We start from the raw sequence: 15,356 nt of genomic DNA, 5'->3' as shown, positions 1-15,356 counted from the left end.
CTCAAAGCCGGCTGGAGAGGAACTATTCTGGAGAAACATAGGTGCTGTTGTTTGGATTTATTTGTATTCATTGAATTGCCTGAGTTTGTGACCCACAAAAACCAGACTTTTAAAGTCGTTATGTCCCGGTGGAATGGGGACCGCCTGAACAGGAGCGACAGCCTTGTGTCCAGGGGGTGGCCGTAGAATGCCACGGGAGCCACATGTACAGCATTTCCCACTGATTACACTGGAAACGCATGGACAGTGCCACGGGAGAGTTAGACATGAATGACAGAAACATCAAACACTGTCATCACCAACAGACAACAACCACCTTTAAAAAGCCCTTTGGCGATTTAAATTTGGGGTCTAAAATATAAATCAGTACATTTCCAGAACATTGTGTCCAAATGGAAATACAAAGACAGAAAAAGAACTGTTACACAAACAAATCTGAGTTGGGCACAGGGCTGATATATATTCAAAAGCTCACAGTGCCTTAATAGCTTAAAGAAAATTATTCAGGCTCACAGTCAACAGAACCTCTTTTTAATGCTGTCCTTACTGAGTAAATCACTCATGGCTCAAGGAAGGCAGGGTATCGAGAACCCTAAGTATGCAACATTTAAAAAATCACTTCCTACAATGGGTGATAACTTTTCAGAGGCAAATAAGGACATAGGAAAGTTCAATTACATCATATATCTCTGTGGCTTCTGATTTTCATAATGTCAAAGCCAGCTATGAAATGACAACAAAGTTCCCCCATAGCTGAAATGCATAGCAAGGCAGGCACGCATGCGTGGCTCCATGAGAATCTGTGTTAGAAGGGAGTGCCCTGCCTCAGGTCCTCTCTGGACTCCAGGCTTTTTCCTGTGCTGTCTCGGGGATGCAAGGATTTACATACATAGCCAGCCAGGCTTGCTTGGCAAATCCTGAGAGGTTTGTGCAGAAACCCCATGAATAAAACAGCATCAAAAAGACCTTCACATGACCCCAGAGTGGTGGCGGTGGTGGCATGTGCACTGTGCGTGCTTAATTCTTCTTGTTTGTCAAGGGGAAAAGTTAAGCAGCCTGTGTGAACATGTCCCCCACTGCCCTCATTCCGCACGGCAGTCTATCTGCGCGGGATTGAAAGGCGATGTTTTCAGTTCCGAACGAATGAGCTGGAGCTGGGTTTCATCTCTGTGCTCCCTGCTGTGTGGAGCTAGTTTGCAGAACTCACCACCCTAAAGAGAAAACTTGATGCTTATGTGCTTCCATAGATAACATAATCTCTGTGGAAGTTCTGTTTGGGGAATCATAATATACACTTGAAAACCTGGAGAGAATTTTAGATACTTTCTCCCAGTATTACTGTGGTGACATTACTTAAAGGAGGGACTAGCTTGAAAAGTAACTATATGAACCAACTATCTATACTAATTGGCTGGGATGCCCTCACGCAAAGACCGAACAGCAGGCTGCATGGGGTGACCAGGCCAGTAGGGGGTGGGGAGCAGTGAGGGGTGACCAGGACAATGGGGGGGGCAGTGAAGAGTGACCAGGCCAGGGGGGGGCAATCAGGCTGGCAGGCAGAGGTGGTTAGGGGTGATCAGGCTGGCAGGGGGGGCAGTTAAGGGCAATCAGGCAGGCAGGCAGAGGCCATTAGGGGCGATCAGGCAGGCAGGCAGGTGAGCGGTTAGGAGCCAGCAGTCCCGGATTGTGAGAAGGATGTCCGACTGCCAGTTTAGGCCCGATCCAAGGACATCCCTCGAGGGGTCCCGGATTGGAGAGGGTGCAGGCTGGTCTGAGCCCCCCACCTGCCATGCACCAATTTCATGTACCAGGCCTCTAGTCCTATGTAATAAAGAGCTAATATGCTAATTAGACTGAGCAGCAGAACGACCATCTGGACGACTTTCTGGACAAAGCCGGGGCTGAGAGGGCCTACCCTTGCACAAATTTCGTGCATTGGGCCTCTAGTAATAATATAACCATGTAATAATAGTAACAAGAGTAACAGCAACATTTTTCTAAGCATTGACTATGACCAGTCTCTAAACTAGAGCTTTTCACCCTATATTCTTCTTTGTTGGGGACTGTCTGGTGCCTTATAGGAAGTCTAGCAGCGTCTCTGGACTCTACCCACTGGATGTCAGTTGCATTTCCCTTCCTCCACCAGGTTGTGGCAACCAAAGCTGTCTCCAGATGCTGCCAAATGTCTCGAGAGGTAAAAAAACCACCCTGGTTGGGAGCTTAGCTCTATGCTAAGCACGTTACATGAAATACCTTTTGTATTTTCTTAGTAATCCTCTTAGACAGATACTCCACAAATAAATTAAGCAAAGAGCACACATAATCACTCTAACTCAAGCAGAAGCAAGGAAAAAACAAACAACAAAGTAAAGTCTGTCCCTGGCAATGTACTGACTGTAGCTACTGTGGGTGAGAATGTGGCTCCCAGCTTTAAAGTGGTGCGGATAGGAGGCAGTCTTCTGTACTATGTCAGCAGGAGTGTGGGTGAGAGGCCTGTATTCAAACAAGTCAACCTCTGCTTATAGTCCAAACACAAGCACAGATATGAGAGCACACGCATCTGCCTCTAAAGCTGACCATGCGCGTATGGTCTCCTTGATTTCGCAAAAGACACAGCAACCTATTTGCCATGCTGCTCCCTTACACACATGCAGAGCTCTTCAGAGCCTGACACCACAGCCAAGCTGTTCTCACTGTCGTCATGACAAAAATCCTAAACCAAATGGCCGCTAGATTCACGTTACAAGCGCTAGCTTCTATTTTGGCAATTGCTCTAAGAGCTTGAAAAAATGAATTATTTCCCTGAATCTAAGACACCAGTAATTGCAAGCACAGCATTATGTTTTTATCAGTAAGAAAGAAAACAGGGACTAATAATTACATCATGGCATTCCATTGATTGTTAGGCCCATCCTGACCCTTGTGATGGTAAATCATAAAAAAGACGGGTATCTCAGGATTGGTGAATGCACCCAGTGAATGAGTTCATGACTGATAAATTCTAATTCGATTATTTATTCTTTTCACTTATAATCTTCATTTTTTAAAAAGCCTTTCAATAGGAACAGGATAAAGTAAAAAAAAAAAAAAAAAAAAAAAAAGATCACTCTGGAATGCTTTCACATTGAGACAAAACAGGTTTCTCACTTTTATCCAGAGGAATCAGGAATCTGATGTTGATTTTTGTCTTAAATTTCATAGGCATCTAACCTTAGCTCTTGATTAAAATCATCTAAACAACCTGAACATGAACTTTTGAAAAAAATGCTTTAAAACTACAGTGAGGATGTTTCCCAAGAAAAGCGTTGCTTTCCTTGGAGAAATTTCCTTTACAATTTCAAGATTTTCAAAAGGTATAGATTGAATGAAACATTCCACTTTAGACTTCAAAACACCAATTTTGAGGGAGAGACTATGAAGATTAATTAGTACAACCACCCCAGTCTCCTATCCCAATATTCCAAATGTCTTATTATCAGACATTTTGACATGATGAGAAATTGCACTAATTATTCTTCCTACCTTAAAGAAGAGATGACCAGAAAATAGCTACCAGCAGAAGACACAGGGACCAGATATGAAATCTTCTAAATTTGTTGCAAATGGATCATCATTACTCTTGCTGTAATATTGCTGCGTTGGGGATATTCCTGTCTACCACCGTATCATTAGTGAGCCAATAAATCCTTAATCATGCAGACTGCCTTTCTACATCAACCACTGGGACTGGTTATTTTCCCGCACACTTCTAAGCTGCACACATTGGGTTTCACCTCTGTAGCACCTTGTCTTACCTGCTTTCATAATTCTTTTCTACAAATCAAATCAGGGCATCTTTAGCTGGACGTTTCTAAGCAATCACTTTGAACAGGTGCGGTGTTTTCTGAGGAGGAGCTCTGATAATCCTATTAGCTTACATTTGAAAATACCCCTGGGTTCAAACCTAATCATCGCAGGTTTGTGAACAATTTTAGATTTCCTGTCAAGATCACAGGATACTGAAGTAAAACTCACTCTGTGTTTACCAATAAAGAGCGAAAGGTCCTTTTCATTGCCTTTTTATTGAACGAACTGGACTTTAAAATGAACATCATTTTACATGCTCTGAACTTAATATTCAGGGCAATATGCAAATAGGTAAGTAGAGGTAAGGAACATAAAGAAAAGTGAGAGCATGGAAGTCTAAAAGGACAGGCTCATTAGTGTGGAACCCTAAAGCACATCAGCAGCAAGCTTTTATGCGAACTGAAGAGCTCCCAGAATAAGTCCTAGAAGGTGGAGATGACAGTAGTCACTTAGACAACCGTTATGGTGACTCGCAGGAAACACCCTTGAAATCACAGTCCCTGAGGACACCAAAGGAGGACCTAGCTCTGGCTGGAACATGCTTTGAGGCTTAAATTAAACAAAAGCAAAACATGTTCATTATGGTAAAGACCTTGAGAGGAATCAGACTCCTGTGCTGGAGAACATGCAGGGAAGTGGAGTGTGGTAGGAGGTATCGGGGACAGCGATGCCAGCTCAAAGCATGTAAGAAAATTCACATTTCTAGAATTTTCTATGGGTCATGTAGAAATGGAGGATTCTCATCTCCTCCCATGTTAATCCAGATGCCCAGTGCTTCTTTGGGGCCTTAGGGATCAAGACCCAGGCCCTGGCAGAACCAATCTAACGGCTGCCAACCTTGAACCTAGTGTTTTATTGATTCTCAGGATCATCTCTGGTTCTCCTGTGCATAGAAGAGCCACAAATTCCCTCAGACCTCCCTGAAGCAAAGCCCCGGAGAGCAGCAGCGGCATTAGGTACAGAACATGCGGGAAGAGAGGCAGCCGTCGTTTCAGCGAGTGCCTGCGACCACGCAGAGAAAGGTACAAGTGTGGGGAGGCGAGGTTTACTTTAAGGACTAGATGCCAGTGACTAGTTTACTTGTTTAAAAGTAAAGAGCCGTTTTGAGAGTTCCTTCTTGAACTCAACTGCGAAACTCTCATCCTCAATTTCTGACTAAATCACCCAATGTTTAGAATTAGTAGTTTATTGGGTACTAACCCCTCGCGCCTTCCAAAAAACATCTCACACTCATCCAAACAAATTATTATCCTAGAGAGCCTATAAGATGCAAGTATGTGGCATTCATCATGGCACTGAACCCTCATAAGAACTATGTGAAGTAGGCTCAGGAAGGTTAAAGAAAGCACCCAAGGCCGCATAACACCCCCACCTCTCTCGTATACAAGGAAATGGGTTATTATTTTCTAATACTTTATATTGACAGTCCTTTCTTTCAGACCCTCCAAGAAAATTCACATGCAGTTCCTGCCAGGGGCCCGCGGGCCACCTCACTGCAGTCTGAATGCGTGTCTTCTAAGTGGTGTGTGTAACACACGTGAAGTCAGGAGGGGCTGCTCTGTGCTAGACATCTGACATCCACATCTGCTACCACACAGAATTAATCCTCACAACCACCCTACCGCAGGGATTAATCAGAGTGCCGAGGCTTGAAGCCACTTGCCCAGGTCCCACAGCTGGTACGTGTCCTGATGCAGTCTTCCCTCCCAGTCCAGCGCTCCCCTCTGAAAAAGCAGAACTCGGCCCAGGAGCACGAGCCAGCACGCTGGCGTCCCAGGGCCCGAAGCAGTCATAGGGGAGAAGCATTGCTCACCTGACTCCAGGCGCCAGCCTTCCACTTGGGGCATCTTCCTCCTCGGCACTCTCTGTGCCCATCTGGCTTAGCAAGGTGTTTACAGTACTCACTTTCTAAAAGGCTTCCATCTCTTGCCATGCAGTAAACACTTCGTTGCTTATGCCCTCGACCACAAGAGACAGAACACTGAAATATAAAGCAATGGCAAGGTTGTTGTTTTTTTTTTTTTTTTTTTTTAATCACATGGAGTTTGCTAAAAACCTGTGTTGTGAGATGTTAAGATCATGCCTAACAAGAGTCACCATTCCCCTCTCCAGCGCGTTTTGGTAACATCTCAAGCACAACATGGGAGGAAGGCAGCAGTGGAGGAAGAATGTCCACAGCGCGACAGCCCCAAGCCTGTGGGGTGTTTTGGGGTCACTCAGGAGAGTGGGTACATCTTGATGATGTAGGCCAAGAATGAAGCCCACGGACCTGAAATTACCATGCGATTCTGATTAAAAAGCTCCTAATCTGAATAAGGACTTCTTTTCAGATCTCACTTCTTACAATCTCTGACCAAAACATTCCTTCAACAGCATGCCTCATGAGTCACTGATTTGGATAGAGTTGCATTTCCAAAATACAACTGTGTCCCATTTCCCAATTAAATGATCGAAGGACATTCCTCACCATTTTTTCAGAGGATAAACTCTCATTTGCCCAGTCCACTGGGGAGAAGGGGGAAAGGCACGTTGGGAACTGGAAGGTAAGCTTGCAGGTAAGTCTGCCAAGTTCAGGAGGGAGGCATTACCTTTCACCTTTGGCCAGCAGGTTCATTGAACTGTTTTAAGTTTGACCTTGTCTGACCACATCTAGGAAACCTGACTTTGATTTCAGATTAGGTTTCTCAGGAAGGTCTAGGAATCAAAGTGCCCATGGAGTCGGGACAACAATGTGATGTGACAGCTTCTTGCCGCACAGGCAAGAGGCTGCCCCGGTGAGTGTGCTGGGAGAGTCAGCGTCCCTTGATCATTAATGATTATAGAAGTCATTACCACGGGATCATAAGCTTGCTGGCTCAGGTTCTTAGGTCACATTATTTCCCAATATAGCGTTCCTGCTTTTCAGAGGGAAATGAGTTTAAGAATCAAGGGGAAAATGTAAAAATGCAATGAAAATAGATTTCAAGTGTCATTTCCTTCTATTCAATATTTCTTATTTCCTCCACTAACTTTGTGGTTTTGTTAACTTAAATTACTGAACGGCCCTTTTATGCCTAATAGATAAATAGCTCTATGTAAAACATATAGCCTAATATCAATTCAACCACAATTCTCAGCCAAGCATGCTCAAAGTTATACAATTCATAAACTTGCCAGACATGTTTTGCTAGTAGACATAAGCCATTATAAAAATTTCAATAGTAGCTGATAGATGTAAAAATGTATCTTAACAGGTGTGGCTATGACTTGGCTTTAGGAGATGGATGCATGATTTGGAGCAATCATTCTGGAAATCTTAACGGAGACAGGTGTGGAAGGAAGGAGCACACTTTGAATATCAATACCAAAACCGAAATAGCCATCATTCAACAGACAGTGCTGTGATGTGAATTAAGACTTTGGGGTATAATTCTAGAAGGCTTTCAGGATAAAGTTTCTAGGCATCTTCCTACAAACCAGTGATCCAGTGACTTGCACCCAGGTACACCCTGTTATCAGTAACTAATTTTAATATTTTAAAATGTTACTTTGACAAGAAAGTAACACAAGGGCATAATTAGAATTTAGGGTGAGTTCATTTGTTTATTCAACATACATTTATTGAGTACCTACTAAGTCCCAAGAATTATGCGATGTGTTGGGGATATAATACCTCTCCTCATAAAGTCTATAACAATTATCAAGGGATGACAAAAATAAATATATGCTTATTCATTGAGAAGAGCTTTAGGAAAGAAAGTCCGGAGTAGTTAAAAGAGGGCTCCCTGAGGCATCCCCTGGGGCATGCAGAGCTCACAGGTCACAATACTGTGTTTGGAATTTTTTCTGCATGCAATGGGAAATCACTGAAGAGTTTTAAGTCAGGGTAAGACATGCTCTCACTTTTGTTTAAAAAATTCTACCTTGACTACTGCGTGAACCATGGGGGAGAACATAAGTGTGAGTGGAAATACGAAAACTGCTTGGGAAGCTGTTGCATAGATGAGAGGTGATGGCGGCTTACATTAGGTGCAGAGTGTGGGGTGGGAGGCTGGTGGATTGAAGCCATATGTTTGAGGTGGAAATGATAGTACCCGAGGGACCAGCTGTGGGGTGGAGAGGAGAAGTTTGAGTGAATGATGACTCCCAAGTTTTTGGTATGGGCAACAGGATGGAGAAATGACATTTATGGAGATGGGGAAAACAACATTGGGGGTCACGGATATATTTAGTTGTAGGAAATTGACTGGGCTTAAAAGATACAGACTCATGGATAGTAAATTTGGTTGATTAGAGTAATCAGATGAATCTGGGTGAACTTAAAGCAAGTCTATGCTTAGGGATAATCATTTTAATGTACAAACAGTACAAACTACCCCTTAATATCGAGAGGCAGCAGGGAGTTGATAGAAATGCCACTTTAACAATCTGCAGTAGTCATCGGAAGAGAGAGCCTACCAGTAGGCAGCAATCTTCAGAGGCCGAATTAGAAAAGGCACAGCTTTATCATGTTACTTATCTGCCCCGCACTTCTCTACAGCTTGAAATGCATTATCTCATTTAACCATCCCAATAACCATAGAGATCGGTACTATTATTGGAGACAACTGGTGTCTTCAGACTAGGGTAAGCACAGTGTTTTATGTATACCTCTGCCGACATGACTCCAACACCAGGGGACAGGTGTCCACCAGGAAGTCAAAGCACAATGAGAATACTACATAAGCACATCACTGACAATGCATCCGAGGGCACCCAGCACCTGACTGCCCATGAAACGGAGATGACTGAGCAGTCTCTAAGTATGTTGCCAGAAGATCGTTTACCATCTGGATTAGCCAGGTCCCCACACGGCTATGTGCCTTTCCTTATTTGGAGACCAAAATGGAACCGACTTGGAAAAAAAGAACGAAATACGTCAGCATGACTCACAGCACATGGTACTTGCCTAACATTGTTAAGATCCTAAAGCAATTAGAAAATTCGCCAGGTATGTAATTTGGTAGAAAATACCTTTCATTTTATGCTTTCTAACTTCCCAATGAAGAAAAGCAGCTGCTAGTGGAAATTTTCATATCCAACAGTGTATTAACGGGCCTATTATGACTTCATACAGGAGCTGTGATTCTGATAATCAAACTAACACAGGTTTCAGCTCTCATATTCTGAGGGAAATTTCCATCCGACTGTTTCCAGTCCTTTCCCAGGTCCTGCCTTTTGCATTCACAAGCGTCACTGAGAGAACAGTTAAATTTAGTGCATCAGCCAGTACATGTTACTTACTGGCTACATATCTGAGGGTTCTTTCTCTGGGAAATATCTCATCCCTTAAATCTGCAGCTAAATTAGCCTCCTAATTTCCCAATAGAAATGTGACATTTTTCCTCTGAGGAAACAACCCAAATTGTTTAGAATGATTCCCCCTCCCCCAATGCGGAGCAGGACTCCCAAACCATGCAGCCCCTGCCTCTCACTCAGAACATCAGGGTCCTGAAGCAGTGCCCGGCTTCGGGCTTTTGTTTCTGTGAAGCCTTTCTAAGGGCATGCTTAACGTGGAGTGTTAGTCAGATGTAGCCTCAACACTTGCTGCACACTAAGGTCTCAGAGTTTGAAATCCTTGCATTTCAGCTCCTCTGGGGAGAATGAAACTCAAGGCATGGGCAGTCTGCTCGTGGCTTCTACCGAGGGCTTGCTCTCTCTTGAGTGGCAGCCCCGCTGGAGACCTGGGTCTGCTGTGTTGTCCCGGCCTCATGGGCATCGGTCCTTCCACGCGTATTGAGGGGCATGGTCTCCCAGTCACTGAGAAGCCAGCAAACACTGCCTAGAAGGGAAAGGGTGAGACCGAAAGAGAATGAGACCCCGGAACTGCTGAGGCAGCTGAGACCGGGCACCCAAATGAAGACGGAGGATTACCCCAGAGCCAATAAGGACACCACAGGAGGCATCCGAAGGGGACGGTGGAGGTCAGGGGTTTACATAGAACCTGGGGCTGGAGGTGGTGGGGCTGACACATGGGTGGAGTTACAGGACTGGCTGGGTTACATCAGGCACCTAATACATGTGGGTCAACAGATGGTCCAGGAGGAGGGCCCTGGAGTGTCTGGCCTGGCTCTGTAGGTCCAGGGCGTTCTCATCTCCAAATGATCTAGATACATGAGAGTCTGTAAACAGGAGCTGTGTCTCAGAGGATGCTGACTGGCTAGTCCACATTTCCGAGCACAGGGCTGGCTGACAGCAAGAGAGAAGCCGGCAGGCACAGACATGCCTCAGAGGGCTACCCACCAGCAGCCAGTAAGTCAAGACAGGCTTAGGATTTCTGACAGCTGGGTAGCTCACCATCACTCCGAGACGGGTGGGCAAAGTTCACTTTTGAGACAGGAGACCTTGCTAACTATTATTCCAGGCCTTTCTCTGTGATTCTCCAAAAGATGAAAATAACATCTCAGTCACTTCATTTAAAATGTTCAGTTGTGTCTGTTCATAACAACAACCAGCTCTTCTTGATTCTACTCTCACTTTGACCTTGTTTAACGAAACATAATGTCACACCTCATCTGGAAAGTATTTTATCAGAAATGATGCAATGCTTGCCCTCCAGGTTCAGGCTGCTTTGCTGATGATGGTGACGAATGAAGTGAGCTGCGTGAGCACCGCGCCATCGGGAGCGGCAAAGGGATGCCAGCCTGGCCCTCCTGCTACACTGAACAAAGACACCGAACAAGGACATGGATTTAGGGATCAAAGTTTCAGATACTACTCAGTGCAAGGCCTGGAAAACCACATGGGCTTGTCACATTGAAAAAAGTTAGCTACGACTCACACAGCCCTATTTCCTGTCGTCCACGCTGCAGGCAGGCAGCCAGTGTGTATGGAAATGAGCGAACCCTTGAAACCTGCAGCCATCGTAGGGGTGCACTGCAGATGAAATGCCATGCTTTCCTAAAGGCCACAGAGAAAGCCACCTGGGCTCTGCCCCGCAGTGCTGGTGCCCCGCTGATCTGGTGCAATGGCTCTTGATGCCGAGGCCTCCCCACGAGCACGCCTCCTCTGCAGCGGAACCATCGGAGCCCACACTGGCCACCTCCCACGGAACTCCCACCTGGAGTGGGAATTGGCTGCAGGACCCCGGCTGCAATTAACCCCAGCAGCAGCCTGTGGCTCAGGGCTCTAGCGTCCCTTTTCAAGGTCAGGAGGCTGAGGATTAAAGAGAGGCCACCACTTGCCCAGGCTCACAGACAGGAAGTGAGGGGCCAGATTCTAGTCCAGCATGCCCCCCACTGACCACCGTCTTCCTCACGCTAGCCTGAAGAGAGGGCCTGGCCGGGGAAACAGGCTGCTCACCTCTGCTTACCCAGGCGACCACAGAAAGCAAGGATCTCAGAGGAATGTTTCTGAAGACTGTTTTAGAGACCCCTGCTTCCTTGGTCTCCCAAAAGGAGAGTCGCTGAGCAATGTCAGGACTGCAACTTAATACTCTCTTCACAACATCGTTAGCACCTTGGGAAGAAAGGCACCATGGGAAGAAAGGCACCATGGAAAGCAAATGGGCAGTCACATCAGGAAAGGGCCACATTTTCCTTTGGCCAAAGCCACACCCCGATTTCTCTTGGCCATTTTTTCAGGCTCTGATTGCCCCGGGGCCTGCTGATACCACGTGGTGGGTGTTCACTGGGGAAGGACTCTGTCTGATCAGGGACGGAAGGCTGCAGGTTGTAAAGTTTGGCCTGCTGTTTCTCCAAGGATGGCTCTCTAAAACAGCTGAGCTGTGGAGCATCTCAAATATTTTCAGTCCCTCTAATTATTTTATAAATTCAACACTAGAAGGAAGGAGACATGGTCACACAGGGAGGGAGGAGTCCATGCAGGCGCAGGACTCTGAGCCTCTGCCCCTTGCACACACTGTTCACTGCCCATTGCCCTGGGATCTGTGGCAGTTCCCATGTCCTGCACCGGCACCACAGCTACCAGATGACTAACTGTTCCTACTCCAGTCGGCGCTGCTCACCAGCAGCTAGCAGGATGGAAGGGACTGCAGAGGCAGGCGAGGCGAGGCACCTCTGGCTTTGACAGGCAGTGAACACTGGCAGGAACAAGCGAGGGCAACAAGCTCTGGTTCCGGGTTCTAGTTAGGAACCGATTCTAAGGGTGGGTGTGCACACGCCATAAGGACACGGCGGCTCCTGTCCACGTGTGCAGAGAGGCAGCGTCTCAAGGCCCAGGTTTTGACAGACCTGGGCTGCAGTGCCACCTGCCACTTTTCTCTGGTGCCATTTGGGCAAGTGACTTAACATTTCTCAGCTGAGATCTGTTCTCAATGTAATGGAGACAACGGCACTATCTATACTCGAAAGAGGTGTACACAGTTAAGTGAGACGGTGCAGTTGTGCACAGTTAAGTGAGACGGTGCAGTTGTGCACAGTTAAGTGAGACGGTGCAGTTGTGCACAGTTAAGTGAGACGGTGCAGTTGTGCACAGTTAAGTGAGACGGTGCAGTTGTGCACAGTTAAGTGAGACGGTGCAGTTGTGCACAGTTAAGTGAGACGGTGCATGCAGACAGAGCTCTTCATGTTTTGGCGGAACATTATAAAAATCAACACACGTTCACTATCACCACGACTACTGTTCAGCAGAGTCTTTTACTCTCTCCTAAGATGCAGTTAAAAAGGTGAGTAGTTTAAAATATGTGTTAACTAATGGAACCTAAGATTAACATTCTAACCGGGAATATGCTGGGCGAAGGAGGGACTCAATCTAGCAAGATCTCGCCACGTGAATGGGAGGAGCTCTCTTTTCCCAAGGGCACAGGCCTGGCGCAGAGCCGCCATGCGGGACTCCCTCTGCTGCAGTGCCCTGTCCTCCTACACACAGACAACCACTCCTAACACCGCATCTTCCAGCCACGGAAGACAGGAAACAAGTAAGAGAAAGAAAGACCACGTCTTTCCTGCTCCATCATTTCCTCTCATACCTATTGTCTAAGAGCTACGTGTGTGTCCCATGTTTTCATTGTGTTCTTTCTTAAATGTCCTGACACACAGACTCCACATAGTAATTACCATCACCGAGAACAGATCGCTCACTTCCCTGCTCCGCTCAGCTCAGCTGTGGGAATGTTGCAGGTCTTTGTCAAAAACACTTCTTATGGGCGGGCGGGGGGAGGGGGGTCAGGGTGAGGAATGACACATTTAGGGGTTTTTCATCGAGGCTCCCACAGCACAAGAATGGCTCTGCAGGGGGCACCAGGGAGCAGCAAGGCCTTAGGAGGAAGGGGAGAAAGCTTTGCCAGGAAACAAGAGCCATGACTTCAGGGCGTAAAGCCAGTGCTGACAGCCGGCCTGATGGCTGTGTGTGCCCAGGACCACCGTGGCACTTATTACCATGAAGAGGCACCGAGAAAGCATGAGATTGGCAGGGAACACCCTGGAAGCTCAGATGTGGGAGTCACGGTCATCCAGTTGGATGCGGCATTAGGCCGTCATCCCGTCTCCACTGCCCCCCAAGCCCTCGGCCTTTGCAATGCTACAAAGGCCTCAGACTGTGGGAGAAAAGGAAGGGAGATGCACACTTCACTCTTGGCATACCCTTGAAGGCTGCCATCAATACTGCAGCCAAGTAGGTGGCCCTGCATGGGCCTCCGAAGGGAGGGGTAGGACCAGGCAAGTAAGGGGAGCCAAGGAGAGGTGCTCCTGCCATTACCTCTCATCACCCCAAGAATGAGGAGGCACAAGGCTCTCCAGCTGCCCCTTCCCACCTCATAATGAAACAACTCCATATGGGGGGGGGGGTGCTGTAAATGTTAACATTAAATATAGCAGCATATGCGATTAGCTATGTAAGTTGTGAAGCCCAAATTGTGGTTCTTTTTGTTCTGCAAGAGTATAAATATTACAGCATTTCTAGTTACAAAGACAGAAAACAAAAGCCAAGAAAATCTGCACAAGCAGCATCTACTGTGGCCATATCCAGTGGTACCTCGGGAATGAGCAGCATCTCACACCATCAGCCCTGTCCGCTGTGTGCCCTTGCCTTCCCCATTCCCAAGCACATGCACTCTTTTTACACAACTTCTTCTCCCTCAGTCATGCATAATGGTTATGGTAACTGACTTCAGCAGAATAATGATACTGGCATTTTCAGGAAAGAGGTGAAGATGGTGCAAGGACCACACTCATGCTTGCACAGGATTATCTATGAGGGCAGTTAGGGACTCGGGGAGGGTGGTGGGTGAGATATTGAGCAGTTAGGGACTCAGGGAGGGCGGTGGGTGAGATATTGGGCAGTTAGGAAGTCAGGGAGGGTGGTGGGTGAGGATCCTTACTCTCAATCATTGCAAAGGTAAGTGAAGAAGTGTCTGAGAAGTAATTGATGGAAAAGCTATGGCTGATGGGAATGGTGACCCAAGTTTCTTGGCATTCTGAAGGTGGACCGTGACCAAAGGCCCAGGCAGGAGGGCTCAAGGCTACACAGAGATGTCATTCTGCTAGAAGATGACAGTGCCAGGAACACCCACTTATGACTTGTGCTATGTCACAGGCAGTCAGGAACACACCCGGAAGCTGTAATATTTATACTCTCACACCGGAAGCTTAAGTCACCGTTGGGAACGTTTCTGTAGAGAAGTAAACCCTGCAGGTGGTCTATGGACTTTCCCATACCTAACCAATGCCCAGCCCTCGAATCGCTTCCTCCTACCAAAGAGCTAGTCCATGTGTTGTTCAGTTCTTAATAGATACTGGGACAGAGTTCATTTAATTGCATTTTCTAGTCTTGCTTTTTATGCCTGCCTGGCCCTTCCTCCATCAACCTGGTGTGAAAGGAACATCTTCACATGCCAATACATCAAACATCTTAATGCTGAAAAATTTACAACATTTTTGGGAAAATAGTTCATGTACTCAATTTGCTTTAGGGTAGATATTAATGCCACCTCAGAGCTGAGAAGTGCATACCTATCTGGGTTTGTACCCAGAGAACTATATCGCAGCAGGAGGGAAAGAGTCATTTTAACCATTATTAAATTAGATGCCCGACCTCCGACTTTGCATTGCTGTATTGGGGGTTCAGATAAGACCAAGTCACTGTCAATATGCACTGTTCTAGTTCTTTGTGGCTTTTCTTATCTCCTCCTCCTGCTTATCTTTTGGGAAAGGAATGGCTCAAAAGTACCACTATGAAAGAATGACTAGAAGAAATAAAAACCAGCTAAAGTGTAAATGGCTCCCAACATGGAAGACTTAGCATTCAAAGTGGCTAGAATTAGGTTTGGTTTTCTGTGAATTTAAATGATTCCTATACTATTCTGAGATTTATTCAGGTGGAAATACAAGGGTTGAGGCAGGAGAGGGTGATAGTTATGAACTTGGTTTTGGAATCCATCAGAACCTAGTTTGACCAGTACTCCTTCTTCCTTTGTGATCTTATGCAAAGGAAGATGCCTAACCACAACAAGCATTCTTTCCAATTTTGTTCAGAGAGGCATGAAGTGACGGCTAATAAGAACCTCAAATGCAGCATCCCCCGAACAGATGTCT

At 46.3% G+C, this 15,356-nt stretch overlaps 1 protein-coding gene across 1 annotated transcript in view; it reads right to left on the bottom strand.

Annotated features, from left to right (window-relative positions):
• The window catches only part of ADAMTS9 (ADAM metallopeptidase with thrombospondin type 1 motif 9), a 169,453-nt gene that overhangs the window by 36,752 nt on the left and 117,345 nt on the right, over window positions 1-15,356 (bottom strand). The window contains exon 29 of the mRNA XM_080671508.1: window positions 5,660-5,827. Coding sequence (XP_080527634.1) covers window positions 5,660-5,827 — 168 coding nt within the window. The remainder of the gene's footprint in view (window positions 1-5,659; window positions 5,828-15,356) is intronic.

This window comes from Plecotus auritus (assembly GCF_963455305.1).
Source record: "Plecotus auritus genome assembly, chromosome: 6".
Lineage (NCBI taxonomy): Eukaryota > Metazoa > Chordata > Mammalia > Chiroptera > Vespertilionidae > Plecotus > Plecotus auritus.
The sequence above is the reverse complement of the archived record's forward strand: the minus strand, read 5'-3'. Positions and strand labels throughout refer to the sequence as shown.